Source organism: Semicossyphus pulcher, unplaced genomic scaffold, assembly GCF_022749685.1.
Source record: "Semicossyphus pulcher isolate SPU_LCO1_2020_fin unplaced genomic scaffold, fSemPul1.0.p SCAF_4, whole genome shotgun sequence".
Lineage (NCBI taxonomy): Eukaryota > Metazoa > Chordata > Actinopteri > Labriformes > Labridae > Semicossyphus > Semicossyphus pulcher.
Window position 1 is genome coordinate 31072207 of NW_027211715.1, and position 21605 is coordinate 31093811.

Sequence of the window (21605 nt, forward strand, 5' to 3'; positions counted from 1 at the left end):
AACCTGCAGTCATTTGGCCAATATTTTCTTTTTGTCACCATTTGGTTCAAGGTTAACAATAACACTGGTTCTCAGGAGGAATTATATTTGAGCTTCATCTGCGGCAATGGACGGACCACTTCCTGGCACCTTCCTCTGCTGATAAAGCCGCAGACTAGAAACCTGTGATATCCCTCGCTGAAGGACACGTTTATGACACTTGTGGGCGTCTGCATTCTGAGCACGTTCCTGCCCTCACTTCACACCCAGCTATTAAAGCATAAACTTTGCAAGTAATTGCACTTACAGAGATATTTCAGCTGAATCTATGGAGTAAAAAAAAAAAGACATCCATTTTGATTTCACCAGAGTAATAATTGTGCAGGCAGGATGACCGAGCACAGCAATAATAACCAAACATTATGCTAGGATCTTCCACTCAAACTCTGTTTCCCCAGTGACATGAAAAGCCGGACTTGCAATAAATGGGCTTTATAGCAGATTAATCTGCACCAGACATATTGTAAACTACCTGAGCCGAAAAATGTTGATTTTTTAATTCGGTACTTTTGCCTTGTTAATATGCTTTATGCAGATAGTGTGCCAGGGCCCAGGATTCACAACCTGCAATTATATCTCACCTATAAATCATAGAAAAGGGAGGATCACACATATAGGATCCTCACTCAGATTTAACGGCGCAGATAAAACACTTGAATTCATCTGCTATTCCCCTCACATGAATGATTTATATCTGAAAAGTTTGATTTTCCTGCATTAAGGATGAGGCATGCAATGTGGGAAAGGAGAAATAATCCATCATTTTCCAGAGGGCTTTCTTACCTGATTCCTCAAACTCTTTATAGAGCATCCCCCACGTCTCTGTGATCCTCTCCAGGCTCTCCTCCATGGCCTGGATGTCCATATAAGGGCAGTTGCACTCTGGAAACTTGGGGTCACAGTTGCACCAGCAGTCATTGTCCTTGCAGACGAATTCACCCTCTCCATTACAGGCTATGTAGCTGAGAGCAGCCTGCACAAAGCTCTCCCTCAGGTAAACTGGAAGGATGAGCTGCAAACCTGTAAAACCAAGCTCGGTTTAGTACACTTATCTAACTGTGAACCTGAGGAGTAACAGTCACAAGTGTGCTAAGCTTCTAACTTACTCAGTATAGTCTATAAATCAGTATTTTTGTGTGCCATGTTTTCAGAAGACTTTCAGTTCTAAAACATACACAATAAAAGTGTTAAATATCAGACATACCTTGCAGCTGGACTTTGTTTTCAGGGCTCTGAACCAGCACGGAGCTAACGGAATCAAGGTTGTCATAGTTACTGCATCCGAGAGGACCTGTGCGGGTCTCTGTCACCTGGGCAACAACAAATAAAAAGGGCTCATTTATAAGTTCCCCACAGCAACCAGTTTAGAGAAAACACAATGTTAACTTATTTTTCTTTATATCATTAAAGTGAACTTCTACATTTCTGCTTCAAGGGTAGTTTGAGGGCAGCCATATAAAACAAGCTTTATTGTAACATTGGTAGAAATGCATAAAAATACAGTACGATGAAAGATGGTTTTGTCAAAGATGAAAGATTTAAGGGATACAATTTTCAGATATTCCTATAAAAGGAATACAAAATAAATATGGTAATACAATTTAATACAGTTATCTTTTCAAATATCTTAATCGTGAAGCATGAGCAGAACAGGAATACAGACTTCATCTCAGATATTTTAAACAACAAACAATACAGGAAATGCAACACAAGCAAGACTAAATAAAAAAAACAAGCAAACAAAAAAACAAGAAAAAAAGAGGTGTCCATCCCCGAGCAATGCCACCTAGAAGAATCAATGACTACGACTGCCTTTGCAGTGCATCTTAACTGTTCCTTCTATAGAGGAGATGATCAGGCTCCAAATCCTTTCACAGTCCTCCAGTCTGTCGTTAAGGACGTATCGGATTCTCTCCAAGTGGATGGTATCGGTTAGTGCTGTCATCCAGGATTTAAAAGTTGGCACAGATTTTTTTTTTTGTCCAGAACACAAGAATGAGTTGAGAATGAGTTTCTTTGCACAAAGACATGAGATGAAGCTGTGTGCTCCGTAGGTTTTTAGAATGTTTGGATACACTCAGACATTTTTAGAGCATCTTTGATGTGCATTTAGGATGATGTTTGAGGGAAGGTTTACACGTCTTTATAAGTGATCAGGCTAGAAACAAATCATTTACTGCAGGGATTCCCAAAGAGTGGTGCTACCTCTAGGGGGTGCACGTGAGGAAAAATGTAATGGTGGTGTAATGATGTATTTGTTTCACCAAGTGGGATTTTTCACTTGAAAATCCTCAAATGGATCCACTTTGTGTCCATGTGATCTGACTGCTATGTTATGTTTGGTAATTATAATTTAAACTTGATTCAATTTTTCTTTGATGCGGCTGAAAACATGACGGCATCTTCTCTCACGATGGGCTTGTCTGCCTGTGCGTTTCTCCTTCTTTGCTCTTTAAAAGTGAGGACTTGTGCGTAAGTCTGTTGCAGTGTAGTTTGAGTTTCGAATGTAAGAGCGCATTGTTGTGATCTGTTGAATATTTTCAATATCTTGATTATTTGTGCAGAATTAAACTTGATGCCTTTAATGTGACTATAAAAAGGTGTCGGGAATACATCAAAAGTTTGGGAACCGCTGATTTACTCAAGTAAAGTCATTAATCAATACGAGTGTTGTGACCAAGTCATCTTTGCTCAAGTCCCAAGCAGGTCTCAAGTAATTTTTTCTTGGTCAAGTCAAGTCACAGGTTATGTCAAGTCGAGTCCTTAGTTAAGGTAAGTTAAGTCCCGAGTCAAGTCACTTTCTTCCACCCAAGATCCAGCACTCTAACCTTTGTATCCGGTCTTTATAAAGAGAAAACACAAGGTGTTAGCAGCCCGTCTAATAATGATATTATTGGCCAATTTATATAACCTGTTCCAAAAGTATGACAATGAATTGTATCTGTATTATCTTGGCACAGACGCAGCCATGATGATGGTCTGCTCTGAGACAGTATTGAGGAGTAACGAGTACGACTGATGAGGCTTCTCTTTGGGGGCTTTGATGTTGCGTGTTGCCATAGCGAGGATTTTGACTGACAGCCCGTCATCCAATCATGACAATCACATACGGGGAGCTTTTTGAGTTGTCCAATTATGACTCCCAGTTTGATAGTTAGACAGAAACTTGACAACAATGAATTACATCATTTTATATTTAACACCTAACATTCAAACTCATGAACACACTCAAGTCATCCAAGTCACCAAGTCTCAAGTCCACATCTCAATCAATACTGGTGTAAATATCTGTGTCATACTTTTTGTATGAAATTCTGTCGATGCCATTTGCCAGATCTGTAATCACTGTGAATCTGGTATTATGTCATTTATTATAGAAATCGCATACGAACAATATAACTGGTCTCCTTGTAATCCTTTTAAAAACATTGTGGATATGTGACACATCCATCAACTTGTATACCATTAGGTCATACTGGAAACAGGTCCTTTTTGTCCACTGTAAGTGTTTTTTTCCGCTCTGTTTAAATGAAGTAGTTTCTACATAATCGATTGTAAGGAACAGAAAACTGGGCTAAGCTCATTCAGACTCTTCTAAATTGCTGTATGAGTGCTTTGCTGCACTTTTCTGCAAGAATGCTAAAACGTTTCTTTTTTTTTGTCTCGTCACTGATGGACGACGTTTCGATTGACCTTTGCCACAAAGCAGCTCCAGCAAAGCATCCTTTTTTTTTCACTTCATTTGCAAGAAGAGATCTTATTTCAGCGCTCTCCTTTTTCTCGCTGTGACACGGCGGGGGAGCGAGTAACTGATTCTCATTTTTCTCTCTTTGTGGTTCTGGGACACCATATTTTGTTCAGCGATTTGTCCTGGTCAGGCTTGTCAGAGGACAGTTGGTGTAAAGTGACAGATGGATGAGGCGAGACAATGAGGGTCAGTCGATCAGTAACACAATCATAGAGGGCTGAAGGGCTTGGGAGCTCATATGGAGGCTGCTGCTGCAGGGAAGTGAAAACGCAGTATGGGGCTCTTTAATCAAAAGCCTAATCCAGAAGAAAGGGGTTTGTGAGCGGAAGAATAAATATCCTCTGTGAATGGGAAGAGGAAAATGAAAGATAATTTGAGTGCAATTCTTTGGCTATAATATTTATATCAAATTATAAATCCCTTGTTTCCTTCGTGAGTGATTGTAATGCTGATATGAAAGTGAGGAAATGAGATACAACCCCTGGTTTCAGACCACATGAATATTGAGTCCATATAAGGAATTATTTGATATGCCAGATGATATGCCATATGGCAAAACATTGACTGATGAGCAGAGCATTCAATTTCCGCTTTGCATAGCAGCTGCTTTTCACTGTACAGGCATTCTGGTATATTAAAAATACTTAATAGGACATTATTGGCCACCTGTATCGTGGCACAGTGCTGTGTGAGGGAATGAAGAAAAGGCCGGAGCTCTGCGGAAGATTTGTTCCTTTTTTTTTTGATGTATTTCCTTTCGTATTTCATAACATGACCTTCTAATCCAGGAGCTACAGTGCTTAAAGTATTACACTGACTCATTCAGAGAGCAGAGTGGTAGCAGAAGAAGCACAGGGAGAAAGGGTTCTGAAATATGTTCCAACTTTAACCCCTGCTCAGGGCAGGGAGACCCTTTAATGCGTCTCTTAAAGCTGCAGTGAATGATTTTGGCCAGCAGAGGGCAGTAGACACGCTTACAGGCATATTTCTATGTTATAAAATTCTATGACTTAATGCATCAGCAAGCAAAGGATTTTCAAAGCGGGAGAAGATTTTATCCGATTTGTTTACTGCATTGACAATGTTAGATGACTGACATTTGGAGCACTCAAGGTCTGGAAGGGCATTAAACTCTCTCCAATGAATCATCGCTGGAGGACTTGAAGAACTGCTTTAAGAAATTTAGTTTTCTTTTATACAAAAGTTGAGTAGAGAAGCTGGAGTGAATAAAAAAAGGTAAAACGGTGGCGCTTGTTTAGCTCAGTTGGTAGAGCAGGCGTCCAAATATACAGAGGCTACAGTGCCTGACGCAGCGGCCGCAGGCTCGACTCCCGCCCTCCGCCTCTTGCTGCATGTCATCCCCCAATACTTCCTGTTTCTCTTCAGCTGTCCTATCTAATGAAGCAAAAACAACCCAAAAACACCCAGGTAGAAGAAAGGTAGAAGGTAACCAAGAAATCCAAAGAGAGTTATGGTAACAAAAATCAGAACATTGAGCTTCTTCTTTCAGATTTTGGGTACATTTTGGATGATGTGGTGTTTTGATTCTGACTACAGCCTTGAAGACGTAGCTAAGGTTTTAAACACAGCTCTAAGTATCTGAGAGACTCTCATTTTTCAAGATAATACAAAGATATCAGCAACTTCAAATTTCATAAATACAGCAGCGTGGTCAGTGGCCCTATGCTTCAAAATATGAGGATCTAGGCATCCTTATAGCATCAGTTGTGCAGGTGTAAGGGCCTGATCAGAATTAATGTGTTTTAGCAGCTGGGGTTTTTTTTGTCATTGTTTTCAATGAGAGGTTTTTTGTGCGCTGCTGTTGCGTTGCAGAGCGCCTCGCATTTTCCCGCTCTGTGTGCGGCTCGCGTTTTTGAGGAAACGCTCCGAGAACCTCGAATTGTTTTTGTTTTGTTTTTTCTCATTGTCCAATTGGATGAAAGGAGAGGTGGGCCTATTGTCAGTAGACAATATAACGGTTAGGTTAATGACAGCTAATAAATCGGTGGTTGCCTTAACAACAGTAAAAATAAGGCACAGCGAGCTGCTTTTTTTTAACCATAGGCTTCAACAAAAAAGGCAGTGTGGTGCGCCTCGCGTTTTACAGCCTGCAAAACGCGCTCTGTCTGATCGGGCCCTAATGCTCCCAAATTAGAATAGCTATAATAAATAAGCAACATTGGGTTGGACTCAAAAATAAAACTTTGAAGTTGCAGTTTTAGGGTAGGGCAGACGGTAGCTCAGTCTGTAGGGACTTGGCTCAGGAATGGGAGGGTGGCTGGTTCAAGTCCCGGTGTGGACCAAGTATGGAATTGGGGCTGGTAGCTTTGAGGCAGTTCCTTTCCTGTGTCCTTGAGCAAGGCATCCACTGCTCGGGGCGCATGTCCATGTGCAGCCCCCTCCCTCGACATTTCTCCATTTCTCCATTTGTGCGTATCCATGGGATCCTGTTTGTGCATGTGTGTATTCCGGGCCATCATGTTTGTAAAAAAGATTGAATTTCCCCTCAGGGATAAATAAAGTATGTCTTCTTCTTCCTCTTTTACATGTGCATAATGTTCTTCACAAGTACAGTAAGGTAACGTACTTAAAGTCACACTGAGTTTTTGTTTCCTGTCACCAGCAGGGGCACTACTTTAAAAGTCGCTCCTGTGTGTCATATTAGAAGGTCGGAACAAACAACCTATTTGTTTGTATGGGATGGAGGACTTGTTAAAAACATGCTAATGAGGCTGCAGAGTTGGTGTGAATCTAAACAAGGGACCACCTCCACATAGTTAAACTGTTCGATTCTGCTGCAGGCAAGTTTCAGCAGCTTCTATCTATGTGTTGTGCTAGTATGGGGAGGCTTCATCTAAATGTAGTCAGTGTTGTGTTTTGCTGTCTGAAAAGTATTGCTGTTGCACTCTTCCACTATTTTATCATGTTGATTTGGTGTCCCTATGCCAGTAAAAATAAAGTTGTTGTCTGACTGCGATCACAGATGATCAAGTTAGCTGTCTTTGTGCTGTGTAATAGTCCAGGCAACAGTCGAACAATTCATAAGACAGGGAACACAAAAACGCATTTGTCTGATATAATGAAAACACAATACAATCGAGAGGCTGTCCACAAGACGAAAACATGAAACCGAGCCTCCTGCTGTTTCCTCGTTGAAGTCTGCCGCCTTGTTCATCACTGCGTGCAGACAGAGCAGCAAATATGGCCTGAGTCGGTCGGGGTTATCGCCATCGATTCAGTCCAGGAAATTGTCAAACCGTACCGAAAATGCTCCCTGATGCTCTCGAACAACTGAAGTCATTACTCATGGTGCAAACAAGTCGATGTGATCACTGACTCTGCTCTCTGCCGTGACTCCTTTAAGAAAGCCTGGGTTTTTAACAGTGAACCCCCTGCTCACCACAACAGTAACAGGCTATTTCTCCAAAATGTGCTTCAATTTCCCCTTCGCAGGGAGGCAGCGGGGGGCCTTCGGCTCGCCAGCCCTCACCCATTCATTCCTCAACCGCTTCGATTTCTAAATTCATGCAGAGGACCGCTAAGTTGTATCTGTTCCACTACTGTGTGCAGGTCAATGCCCTGTGGAAATGATGCAGAAATGTGGAGGAATCCGTCTCTTTTGACTCTCATTCCACCAGTGATGGAGGTGAGTCTGTACTCTCGCTACTTCCTACCTGTCAGTTACGCCCGATGACTGTCTTTGGAGCATGAAAGCACATTCTTTCTCCTTCTCCTCCTCTCTGTAGCTACAGAAAAACCTTAATTCCCAAGAAATGACACACACAGAAGCATCTGCCTCTGCAGCTCTGATGTGCCCACCTTAGCTGCAAAGAGAAAAACCCAACCCTCCCTGAACACAATGTAGGGAGAGGACAGAGCTTTGATACAAGTACAGGGAGTCTGATTCATGTTCTGCTCCAGCAGAGAAAGCCACACTTCACAAGGCGGATACCACTGTGTTCCAAGGAATAAAAAAAGAGGAAGAATGGAGGGTCATTCTCCCCTCCGTAGCCTATTAACCCTGTGCTACCTGAAGGTGACATCTGGAGGCAGAAACCTGTCACAAGCTACGTTTCACAAGATTCATCGTCTCTTCGCCATATGTGCTCATTACGGAGCTTCCTACAGACTCAATGTGCTGCCGGCGCTGCTGATTATATCTCTTCACAAGCAGGCTGATAAAAGCATCATCTTCTACTTAAATCTCACTGCTGATTAATGTATTACAAGGAGACAATTGCGAACAATGAAAAAGATGTTGTTTTCTTCTTTGCACACCTGAACGCATCAAATTACATTTAACTTGAAGCTGAAACAGAAAAGGAATCTGTCACTCTTTCTAACAAACACTGTGTTCACTGTACAGTTTGAATAGTTTACAATTCCTTATGTATTCCTTTATGTATTTAAATTCATTTCAATAACTGTATATATAGATGGACAACGCATCTCCATCTGCTCTCATTGTACGGAATTGAAGCCACACAGTTGCATCTCTTGCGAGTGTGCGCAGTAGAGATCAGCAGGTGGCGCCGCCGTAGCCACTTCCGCTAACCAAAGCACACACATAACTCACGGAAAAAACAGCTAGGATCCCGCACGCCGGCATGTTTAACAGCAGAACAGCTTCTTTGTGTTGGTCTGAGGTTAACGTTCACAGATATGGAAACTTCAATGACTGTAGTGACTGTTTTAGTTACATCTCCTCTCGCCGTTCGTCCTCCACTCTGCTAATCAGGAACTGATCAGCTGCAGGAGCCGGATTTGTCAACAGAGCTGTCAATCATCATTTTGACAGCATCAAATAACTAATTAAAAATAAACTTGTCAGAAAAATGAACACTTGGACGTAAATCAGCAGGATAAGAACTAGCTATAACGACAGAAACCATGTTTGAGAAAAATGTATTTTGATTTTATAGTTGACTCATGTCCCATCTGTTAACATGGAGGAGGCGGGCTTTATGAACTATACTGCAGCCAGTCAGCAGGGGGCGATAGAGAGGTTTTGGCTTCACTTTTAGGGAGCTGTCATGTTCTTTAATTTTTTTGTCTTTCCTTCTGATTATTTTATCAGTATATTTTTAACTTTTTTTATGGTGTAAAAAGTGTAAAAGGCATCATGTTTTAGGATGTTTGTCATTTGAAATAGTAGATATTGAGTTACAGAACATACTATCATATCACATCACTCCTTGATATAGTAATTGTGCTCTGCTCTCATTCAATGAGGGGTTTCATAACAAGCGTCAAACGTTAGCAGCTCTAAATGTGCACCGTGTACTGTGATTTAGTGAAAGCTCATGTTTACAGTCAAAGCCAATGTCAGGCTTTACAGCAGACGAGACAGGAGCACAAGGTCCTTTGATTGTGATTGCAGGCTTCTTTGAATACAGCACTTACTCTCCGCTGTTCCTCACTTCTGTTGGTGGAGGCCAGTTCTTGTCATATTTCTCAGACCAACTGTATCGCTGTCATTTCATCAATAAAACTGCTTTTTTTATATATCTTTTAATACTGTATTTTTCTAAACATAAATATACGGGTTGACATTGTTTAAGTTACCTGCCATCATTTGTACGATGCAAACACAGACACTTTTGTTTAAATGAGTAAAGATGCGACTGAAGAAAATGAAGGCCAAGCATAAGAGAAGTGCTCTAGCTCTGTATCATTGGAAAATCTTAGTTTATCGTCTTATACCCCTTTCCCACCAAAATTAGCACATTGACGCAGGTTTTTCAGACCCTGACAGACGCGCTAATAGATGCCGATTGTCTCTATTCCCATTGCCAGAGGAGTACACGTCTTTCGGTCTCTTTTCTGCTGCGTCACCGTCTGACAAACGTGCTGGAAACAGGACAAACACTGAAGATGTTACGGTGGTTAGATCTTTATTGTGTCTATTACTCATTCAGTCTGTTTATCAAACTCGGCGGCGACAAATATAGAACGATGTTCGAGCGCTGCTCGGACGGAGACGGGCGGAATTTGTAGCTGAGATGACAAAGAGAAGATACCGATGGAGCATAGCATGGCGCCAGAAAGGGGGCAGAGATTAGTGTCGACAGGTTTTGTGTTCCCATCAATGCCGAGACGATAATTACCCGGGTCGACTGCAGAGTCATTTGACCACCTTTCCCCAAAAGCCGGGTGTTAGCCGGTGTTAGTGTGTTTTTTGACCAGTGGGAAAGCAGCTTAAGTAACATACCATCATTTCTACATTTTTTCAAGCATAAGAAAAGTGCTGTAGCTCTGTACCATTGGAAAATCTCAGTTTGTCATGTAATAATATTGTCTTGATTCAGGGCTAATGGATGCACTAGTTTGAGAACATGTCCCAAGAACGCCACAATAGAGATCTGAGGGCGTTACCTTGATGGCAGTGGAGGCGATCTGGATGTGGTGCAGCTTGCGCAGGGTGCTCTCCCTGTCGATGAAGTAGGAGGCAGCCAGCTGGTGCAGAGTTTCCAGAGTCACAGTGGAGGAGTTTCCCGAGTAATCGCTCACCTCTGCTTTCTTACTCAGCTTCCTCTTGTCCACAAATATCGTTAAGGCCTCTTCTCCTGCACAGAAACACAACATTGAATTGTCTTAGAAGCAATTTGCAAACATGTAAACGGATAGGGTGTGCACATTTTTTCTGCTATTTTTTAACCTATTTTGGGGTCTATATAACTAATAGGCATGAAAAGTTTTACGATTGTTCCATTTTATTGCAGTAGCTGGGAGACATGTGAGATCAGCTGCAATGTAACGCTCTAGTGTTGTGTGACTTTTGTGTTTTAAAGGGTCATCTCGGATCATAATGACAAAATAACACAAACAAACCAACCGGTCAAGACTGGTCGACCACCAATCCTGTGTTCTGAGAGGTAAAACATGTCAGTGGAGTCTGGGGCCTTTGAAGAGAGAGAAATAACAACTTTTTTCGGTTGAAAATGGACTCTTACTGTAACAAAAACACCTGTCTGCATGGAGCAATGCTTTTTGTTCAGTTGTCAGACAGTTACATCAGAATCAGAGCCTGTCAGTGGCAAAAACAAGCACTTTCAGTGGACATGCTTTGAACGGGCCCTGAAAGATTACTTTGCAACCATTACAGCCTGTCTCACTACAGGAGCAACTCTGAAACTTTTCGTACAGATTATTAGTTTAGAGCCAGAACATCGAAAAAAGGGACCGAGATTAGAAACACGATTATTCCTGTTTAAAGCATCCTTACTTCTCGAGGCTGATGTGTGCCTCTCTAACACACAATCAAGGAGTTAATATCCTAAGTGTCTAATTGATTCTTGGTGTTTGTCTTTATCTTTAGTGCTAAGCACTCATGCTGAGGTGTTAATGCATTGCACTTCCCACAAATCACTTGTCAATCAAACGGCCTGCCAGCTACTGTCAGATCTTCTCTCTTGGATTTTCTGCTAATGAAGTTTGAGAGTCTGTTTGGCACCATGGCGGCTCGTGGCCCCATGATACCTTTTTTGTTTTGAATTATTCCTATTCATCTACAATTTAACACGATGCCATCATTTTATAACCGCCAGCTGCTCTGAGTATGTGGAGACGCACACACATATTCTAAATTCCAGGTGGTTAAGAGCGCCGGAGTAGCCGTACACGAGCCCCTGAAGCACAACGACACTTGACCACAATTAGGAGAAGCCACGTCACCCTGTCTCGGTAGCCAGTGATCACAGCAATCAGCACTTCATAAGTGTAGGAGCCGTGGAGCTGCACACTCTGCTTAAGAGTCCCCAAGACACTGCACATCATATTTCTCATCATAATGCAGCGTTAATGCTTCAGGGCCATTTCTCTGCCCACTGCCTTTCTTCCTCAGCTGCTGAAGGGCACCCTCTTAATAACACAATCTATTTATTAATTTCATTAAGTCCATATGTTTCTGCACACAGAGGCAATCCATTCAGAACCACAGAGGCATATCTCTGGCAGCGACCCAAAGCAAACTCCTCATTCTCCTCTCTTCATACCACTAAGTGCTGGCTGAGGGCCAGAGCGAGCGGCTGCATCAGCTCAGGCAGCTGGTGCGGTTGCATTACATGCAGCCACTCACAACAGCGACCTTCTCTAAGCCAGGGGTCTGGTCCAAAGTAATTGACAAGTGTTGCTCTGTAAAAGCAAATCTGCTTTGCAATACTTGCCTGCGCCTTTAAATTAGTTTTTCTTCTCCTCCTTTTTCCTCCACTCAGAGAACCATTAATGCTTCTCCATTCATCACACGGCAGAAAACCAAAAACGGGCTTTAGCTGTGACCGGGAGTGGCAGGTTCACCGTACACAAGCTTTTACATGCATTCATTCATCTCTGAAGGGCGATTTTCTGTGCTGCCGGTGGTATATTATATAGCTGTGATGTTTTATTCAGTTACTTACTGAGACTGAGTTATTGTGCCATGTCCGTCTGTTTTCCATATGCAACGACTGGGAGAGCAGAATCTAAAAGCTTTTATCAGATGATTTGTAAACTTTACTAAAGCCTTTGTCACCGTGGAGAGGAGGAATTCCTAAAGGCATATTTTTCCTCACACTGCTGTACTGTAATGACAACTAGCTCTACACTAAAATACAGAAACGATACTTCACCGTGATTTCTTTATTTTTCCATGAATCATCAGTTGGTGAGGATGTTTAATTTACCCGATCCCTCATTTTTAGCCTCAATCTCTTTTCCAATATTATCTGTATTGAGTTAGTGATATTTTGGAAGCCCTCGATTCAATCAAATCTGTTCTCTTTGGCGGCACCTATGGCAATAAAGGGTAATTGCGGGAGCACACTTCCCAGATATCCAGACAGTGTTGCATGTGTGACGTCCACAGTTGGCTCCGGTTGTAACTCTTGATTTTCCTGGCTGACGGTCGCTTTCCTTTTCAAACTGTTTGCCTTCATCTGAGCGTCGAGTTTGTTTCTTTCTCTTTGGATTTTCACTTATTGTTGAAGTTGTATCTGTAGTCATCGATCTTTTCTTTGTTTGTTCAGCCATAGTAGATTACTGTTTAATCGCAACACTTGCAGAGAGCGGAAAAGCAGCCGCTTCTTTGAGATTATTACTTTATTTCATCCAACAAAGTGCCGCATATCGGAAGACTGCCTTTGTCTACATCCGTATGTAATCAGGAACCTTTTATTTCACTGATTACTTTGATTTTTGACAGTTCCTTCTTTGTTGTTGGAAATGGCACACCTGCTGAGACACAATTGCAGGCTTGAAATGAGAAATTAAAGGCTGAACCGCTTAATAAACAAACACAGTACTGGTTGGCGGAGTCATTTTCCAGTTTGTTTTGGTTCAATTACTTAATGCACGAGGATCAGAGCATGCTACATTAAAGAGGGTAAACAACCTTAATACAGCAAATGATTTTTTGTTTACCTCCCAGTGTAGCTGACAGCAGGAAGTGAGTCCCATACTTCCTGATCAGATTGTCAGTGATCATCTGGGTGGTGGGCCGGCGGCCCAGGAGTCGGATGTTCCTGATGAACTCAGGGGTCAGAGGTAATGGAGACTCCAAGAAATCCCTCCTTTCTACTGCCAGGTTGTTCACCTTCCATCTCCCAAACTCCCTGCAGAAATCAGGAAAAAATAACAATTTGTTTGAATTTATTCCCTGGATATTGCAAATATTTAAGAGTAAACACCAATTATCTGTATAAATACAATTACACTGTATATATTTTTTTGAATATTTTCAGGGTGGTGCAGTGGTTAGGGCTGTTGCCTCACTGCTCACTGTGAAGGTCATTGGTTCAAACCCCGGTTTGGGCAAAGTGGGCCTTTCTGTGCGGAGTTTGCATGTTCTCCCTGTGCGTGCGTGGGTTCTCTACAGGGTCTCCGGCTTCCTCCCACAGTCGAAAGACACGCTCGTTAGGTTAAATGGTGACTCTAAAATTGCCCGTAGGTGTGGTGATGTGTCAGCCCTGTGATTGGCTTGCGACCAGTCCAGGGTGTACCCCGCCTTTCGCCCAATGACAGCTGGGATAGGCTCCAGCCCCCCCCCGACCCTGAACAGGATAAGCGGAATAGATAATATGAATGATGGATGAATATATTCACATACATACATTTCACTGTTTTTAAATGTGAGGTATTGCTGCTGTTTGTATGTCCACCTATTTGATCACTTTGTACTTGATAGTTGGGCAGAACTGCTCCTTATACTTCCCTACAAATAAAACATTTGAATATATTCATTCAAAAAAGGGATCATATTCATTCACTGAGCGAAGGTAGAGGAACATAGCCTGCAAATTCACCTCCTCAGCCTTTTATATAGCAACATCCTCTGCCTAAAGCTGGGTAGCTTAGTGTAACAAATGACTGGAGGAGAGACACAGAAGGAGAAAAAGAGATAGTAGAGAATTTAATTCATTACATCCCTCTGTGTTTTTCCTCGTGTAAGGAATCCTGTCCACCATGCCCACACAGAATCAGCTTAGGTGGAAGAAATTGCAGAGAAAGAAAGAGAAAATGGGCAAAAAGACAGAGAGCTGGTGATAAGACAGCAGGTTTCTGCTTGGATGTTTTTCTTTCCTTCTATCATTCAAAAGCATGACTGTCACCTGGGACGGATATGTGCTCCTACTGCAGAGCTGACAGATGTTTCCCTAATAGCCCCATCATGACTGAGATATGCATCGCAATGAATAAAGCACATGGTGGCACATGCTAACGCCCCGTTGCTCAAATAGAGGATGTATTCTGTAATGAGAGGGAAACAGAGGGAGGAAAGGAAACGGGTGAAAGCAGTGGGAACAAAAGACTCTCTCTCCCCCTCACCCCCACTCTCTATCGCTCTCTCTCTTTCTCTTACAACTGATATGTCTGACCTTAGCCATTATATGCTGTGTTTATATGGATCCCTAATGCTTCACTGATTACAATACATTTGGACATGTTTATATTTGATTGCATCTGACAGCTTTACAGTGACAACACGACGGCGGTCCATGCAGCAGAAAGGGAGCAGAATTTTAATAAAGCTCTACTGTAAAGGAGGGACTTTCTTCCTGCCTACCTCTTACAGCTTTTAATCCACTGTGGCTTTCTGCTTTCATGTAAAAAAGGAACATATTTATCAGGACAAGGAAAATAGAAATGTCAAAGTCAGCAAAGCAAGCTGAGCTGGAGGAAAACTTGAGGAACCAAAGGATCCGTATGTTCACTCCACAAAGAACCAACCTGGCACCCTGCATGCATTATTTATAGTTTTCTTTGAGAAAATTTGCAGAAGCCACGGCTCTTTAAACTGATACTGCATTCAGCGGTGCTTTGACTCATATACAAAGTTATACTTTCACCGAAAGTTCAAGGTGTTTAGAGAAAGACTGCCATGTGAAGTGTCCTTCACAAATACTTTAGCGTTCTGTGTGGCCTGCAGCTCCGCACTCAGCTTAACAGAGACGGCGCGGTGTGAATTAAAATGAGACTTTCATGGGCTGTTTGTCTGACATTTGGGAAGAGGTGCGTATTTTAAGCGGTGAATACTGTGTTTTGTGAAGAGAGGTGTGCAGGACATCCGTCTCCTGAATAGCCCTGCAAAGTCAAATAAGTCATCTGAGCGAGGTAAGCTGAATAACTGTTTTCACACTTCTCAAAAGAAGTGCGTTTTAGTTTGCTGAGAAAGAGAAAAACACCTTATTTGTTGCTTTGCATTAGACAAGACGTTCCCCCACTATTTATTTCTCGCTGGTCAATATAATGTTGCATTTAAAGCAGCAGGAAGTGGAATACAAAGTCCCTCTAGGAACATTCAGTATGAGTAATGTTGGAAGTAAACTATTTAAATTTAGTTTTCATCTGAGAAACTTACGATTGAAAAGCTTTTGGAGAAAGGAGCAACAGCAATGATAGAATAACAAAATGTATCCTCAGGCAACAATTCATATCATGTCCAGCAAAAAGTCATGCACAAAACTCGCAGACACACAAGGTGTCCTCTTATAGAAAGGGTCTCAAGGGGGCCGTGCTTCAGTTTCAAGGTACTGTTTTGCAGCTGTCTCAAGGTACCACTTTGTGTCTGTATGAACGTCTGTTTTCTTCCTTTGGAAGGTCTGTTTGGTTGGACAAAAAAAAAACCGACCTTGGTGAGTCAAATAAACTCATCAGGGTTTAGTTTTAAAACATTGGTTTCAACTCGTATCCCAGAATTCTGGGTCAAAGTCTGAGATGTTTAACGCATCCGCGGAAACCCCAAGTCCACCATATCCGTCTTTATACAACATCAACTGGACATCGCGAGCTGTATCTCTTTTTGTCTAATATTGCCACAGGCAGGTCCAAAAGCTGATGTGTAGGAGGTATAATGTTATCATTATTGCATCTTATTCTAGCTTAGTTATGTCATTATGCTCACATTTGTTAATTAATTAACAGCCAAGGTTTATGTGAAGGTCATTCAGCTGATATCTGGTCATCATCCAAAGTAAAGTATATACCAATATCATTTTTGACCTCATTATGTTACAAGAGGAATTCATGCTATGGGGGGCATGAGTGTGTAAACCTAATTTCATTGTAATCTCTTCAGTAGTTCTGGAACTCATGTTGGATTAGAGGAAAAGAAGTATACTGAAAAAAACAACTTTGAGATGCTGGTGGCACTAAAGTTAAACTCACCAACATTGGTAGGATTGGTAGGACTTCTATGGAATAAAAATGCAATCATATAATGGAAGCAAACAACAGTTTGAGGAAGAGGAGCTAAATTACAACCATAAAAACCGTTAAACACAGTCTTTCAAGAGATATAAACACAGCTCAATTCACCTTGTAACAGCTCTGCCCTTTTTGTTTCTTTAAATATTTCTTGCCCTATGTGTCCACAGAGCAAGCTTCTACACACACACACACACACACACACACACACACACACACACACACACACACACACACACACACACAGTTGGCAGTAAGCTGCAATGCCAGGTTGTTCTGCTCAGAACCTCCTCAAAAAAAAAAATTCAACTAATTTCGATTTAAAGTGTTTTCGTTTGCCTCGGGCAGGCCAGGCTAGAAGTTGTACTCTGACCACTGCTAACCTGCTGTCATAACAAATTGGATAAAAGAACCAACGGCCAAACTCCATATGAAGAAGGAGCCACAAGATCAAAAGTGTAAGGTCAAGACGGCTTGCTCTACAGAAAACGCTCTCAGATGTGAACATTCAGCTCAAAAACTCTGAACCTATCTGTGCCTCTGCTTTGGGCTTATCTGCCCTTAAATATGTTTACATCATGTGACAGCAAGGGGATATGATGCATTCCTATGCAACCATATCTGATTTTAACAATATAGAGATCAGAACATCAGACCCCTGTTCCATTTCACGCCCTTGTGGTGATATTTTTTCTCAACCACAGTGCTCAGCCTTTTAACTTTAAGGCCAGCTTGAACATCTTCAATTTTTTTTGTCAACTTGGCAAACTCTGCCCGCTAAAGGTCTAATGATAGGCTATAGGAAAAATCACAATGTTTGCTAACCATAACTTTGATGTTGAAAAATCTTGTGTCGTGTTCATACAATTTAACTCTGACTGAATGGAGCAAAGAGAAACAGGGAAAGTCGTTGAGAGGCTGCCAGATGATGAGACTAAAGTCAGATGCATTAAAAAGGAAAATAATTTCACACTATTCCTGCTGAGCTTGTTTCATGATAACGAATGTGGCAATAGGAAGGATGTCTTGGAATCGGTCCAGTAGATGACTCCGCTGTAGCTGCGATACGGCTGCAATATAATCCCCTGGGGCAACTGCGCCCAATCAAACTACGTCCACTAAAAGTGCTTGTTTTTGCCACTGACAGGCTCAGATTGTTACCCCAGGTGTCTGACAACATTACGGAAATGATCCCTAAAAAAATCGTCCTTTTTTTAAAGAGTTTTTGTGTAACCAGAAACAGAAGTCTCGCTCAAGGAGAAGTCTTGCTCTGAAATCTCACGGGTGGTGAGATGTTACCTGAGCAGTACGGTGGTTCAAAAGCCTCATCTTCATCGGCAGGTAAATATTCAGCCATGGCTTTTGAAATATATTCCTGCTGGCAGTCCTCTACGTAAACAAATCCTCTCTCCAACTCTAACTCACATATCCACCGTCCTGTTCAGGTAATATCTCACCACCCGCGAGATTTCAGAGCGAGACTTCTCCCTGAGCGAGACTTCTGTTTCTGGTTACACAAAAAGGATCTTACTCTTTAAAAAAAGGACGATCTTTATAGGGATCATTTCCGTAATGTTGTCGGACACCTGGAGTAACAATCTGAGCCTGTCAGTGGCAAAAACAAGCACTTTTAAAGGACGTACTTCAATCAGGCGCAGTTGCCCCAGGGGATTATGTTGCAGCCATTGCCTACAGCGGAGGACATCTACTGGACCGATTCCAAAAGTTTTTGTTCCTATGGGTCATTTCAACACCCACATTTGTAAAAATAGGGCCCAGGTTTAAAAATACCAAACTTCTCCTTTAAGGTTTTTATGTAAGTTTTAATACTGTGCCTTTATGGTACGACTACAATAAGAAACATTAAATAAAATGTAGAGAGCCATAAAAACAATGGATTAATGCGCAGCTGCCAAATACAGTCAGTTCTCTATAATACATTCTGAGGAGCTTTGATTCATTTCTTCTCTTCAGACTTCAGTGAAGCCGACAGACAAAGAAGGGGAAGGACATGACCTCCAAGAAATTGAGAAGAGACGCCTTCAACAGAGACTCGATAATAATGCCATCCTCACCTCATTTCCTCTACCTTAGTGAAGCCAATACAACTTTTGCTCCCACTCGGAAAATGATCTTTGTCCGATCCGTCATATTTTACAGCCTTATTTTTTTAAGAAACACGTGTATGCTTCTTTTAAGACAGTTGAATGTGTTCCTATTTATGAACCTAATGAGAGGAACAGCAGGACTTATCCAGCATTTCAACAACAGCCATAAAACAGTAACACAAACGCACATAAAGGCGGTGTATTAATGTGTGGGCTGGTATTAATTCAAAATCACTGTGTAGAGGGAAAATTAGATAAACAGATAAACCCACCTACAGAGAAATAACCTATTTCAGCGTCAGTAACTAGGTCTAATTAAGACAGACTTGAAAAATTAAGACACTGTTTGAAGAGCACGATTATCTTTGATGTGTAAAAACAGTCTGATAATCGGGCCAGCTAGGGAAGAGATAGTATTTATTTTTGAGAGCACTTTCCTTCCATCACAATCTGCATAGTAATGCATGTATAAAGAGACAGTTATGAAGTCACAGACAGACATCGCGGCTGTAATTATAATAGATCGGTTGTGATTACTTTGAAATTTCTCAGGGAAGGCTACAGGACTGTGCTGCCAATTTTTCTTTCTTTTTTTTGCAGTCCGCCTGGCACTGCCCCCAATTTACTCACATAATCACGTTTATATGAGAAGAAAGGTACGGGAAAATATTTCCTCAAAGGGCCGCCTGCCTTTTATTTTTTACAGAGCCGCACTGTTTGCTTTTAAAGTCCATTGAAAGGCTACATCCTGATGCTTCCTGTAGAGCAGAGAGTCATTTCTATACGACCATTTAAACCACAATGTCGTGCAGAAATTAACACGATAAACCTGAAAGATTTTATTTCGCTGCAGGAAATAAACATTTAGTGAATTAATGTGAACAGTATTGTTCTATCTGTCAAACGAAGCACTTTTCTCTCCCCAAAATAAAAGCTTGACTGCTGTAATCAGGACGGGTTGAGCAACCTTGGCGGCTGATGATGGATGGAGGGAGTGTGGCCTTTTGAAAGGGTATATATCACATTAAACCAGGAGTAATGAGGAGAGCTCGAACACCCAGATGTTTGAATGATACAGCGTGTAAATGCACGTCGAAATTCAAACTGCTGCTCACAACGTCAGAACAAGCCTGTCGCAAAGATCCGGAGCACATATCGATTTCAATTTCTGTCACATAATCACAAAACAAGACACTTATTCACACGGTGTTAAGCAGAAAGTGTAGGCAGGGTGTGTAACATAAACATAATGATGTTAAATGGATACGTGGTACCCGCTGACCTTTTTGCTGACTCTGTAGAATTCAGACAAAGGCTTTGACTAATCTCTTGCTCAGATAGATCTAGTGTAGCTATTAATCTTCACCTCATTTCATGCCATACAAATAAATGACCTCTTCAAATGGGACACCGTGTCTCTTGAGTTCCACTTTGCAGCGTGAAAGCACTAGTTCAAAGCCGCAGCACGTTCAGTAGAAAAAGAGGAATACACGGGGAGGGAGGGAGAGCAGGTACAGAAAGAGTATTCGCAAATCCCCGCTGTCGTTCGTTTCCTCAGTTATCGTTGACTGTGATAAGCTAGCCCGGCCTTATCTTAAACCCCTATAGGCCAAATAGTTCGTCCTGCGGGGAGAGGAGGAAATGAAATGGGTTTCACCACAGAGTTGATTTTAGGGGCTGCAATCCTCCCAACAACCAGCTAAGTCATTATTATTATCAATTTCATTGCTCCTGTTTGCCAAAGGTGCATCAGTTCAGCACATCACTTTAACTCTTTGGACGCTATCGTAGCAACGTTGTACGAGTTCAAAGAGGCCCCTTTTTATGAGCGGCTGCTTCAACCAGGCTGCATCTTTAGTGGTGGAAAGTAACAGGACAGATTTACTAAAGAACTGCACTTGAGTAAAGTACAAGCACTGAATATTTTGTACTTCTATTCTCTGTTATGTTATCTGTTATTATTCCAGTATTTGTTAAAGAAAAACACTTTAGTTTAACTCTAGTGAGCTAGTTACTTCATCCATCCATTATCTATTCCGCTCATCCTGTCACAAGTCTATCCCAGCTGTCATTGGGCGAGAGGCGGAGTTACACCCTGGAGCTGACACATAAGACAGACAACCTTTCACGCTCACATTCACACCTACATGTAATTTAGAGTCACCAGTGAACCTACGAGCATGTCTTTGGACTGTGGACTCTTCGTCTCAACCAGGATTCGAACCAGGAACCTTCAAGCTGTGAGGCGACAGAGCTAACCACTGCACCACCGTGCAGCCGCCAGCTAGTTAAGATGATAGATCTTAATACAGTACAAATTAGAGAAATGAAAAACTCAAATATAAGTGAAAATATTTAATATATAGCAAAGAGACAGTGCCTGATCGATTACACAGAAGTAGGCAGGAAGTAATGCTGGCAGCTAAAATGACAGTAGTATTGACAGCTACTAATAATAATTAAAAAAAAGATGTATATATTTATTATTAATATTATTATTGCATTTTATTGCCTGTCTTTTTTGTTATCCATTACTTTAACCCTTGTCCTTCACTCTGAGCTGTTGTAACAAGTGAATTTCCCCCAATGGGGGATCGATAAAGTCTATCTTAGCTCTTAGTATAGTATAGTAGTAGTAAGTATTGTAAGTTATGGTCCAGCTATAAAGAAAAACACTTTAGTTTTACTTCAGTGTATAAATATGACAACAAGTCACTAATATGTACTGAATCATATTAATAAAAACAAAGTTTGTTAAAGAATGATTCAGTGGTTGCCAACCCTTTTGGCTTGTGCCTTAAAAAAAAAAAACAGTATCGATCTATTGTGATCATTTTTCAACTACCAGGTTTCTGAGTTGTTAGAATTTTCTCTCCTTCTCAGATGGAAATACATTTTAAGATTCTAAGAGGCTAAATTATCCAATATTTCACAGAAAATCAGCCGAAACGTTGGTAGCAGAACTCCTCTTCTTTCCTTCCCCATTAATCATCTCCCGGCCCCCTGGATTTATCTTGTGACCCTTTGGACGG

At 41.5% G+C, this 21605-nt stretch overlaps 1 protein-coding gene across 1 annotated transcript in view; it reads right to left on the reverse strand.

Moving 5' to 3' along the window:
- Nucleotides 1-21605, reverse strand: part of LOC138607111 (BMP/retinoic acid-inducible neural-specific protein 3-like) — a 40754-nt gene that overhangs the window by 10789 nt on the left and 8360 nt on the right. The window contains exons 2-5 of the mRNA XM_069679668.1: nt 13184-13374; nt 10163-10353; nt 1244-1349; nt 823-1059 (exon numbers count right to left, since the gene is read on the reverse strand). Of these exons, the coding sequence (XP_069535769.1) occupies nt 823-1059; nt 1244-1349; nt 10163-10353; nt 13184-13374 (725 nt within the window). The remainder of the gene's footprint in view (nt 1-822; nt 1060-1243; nt 1350-10162; nt 10354-13183; nt 13375-21605) is intronic.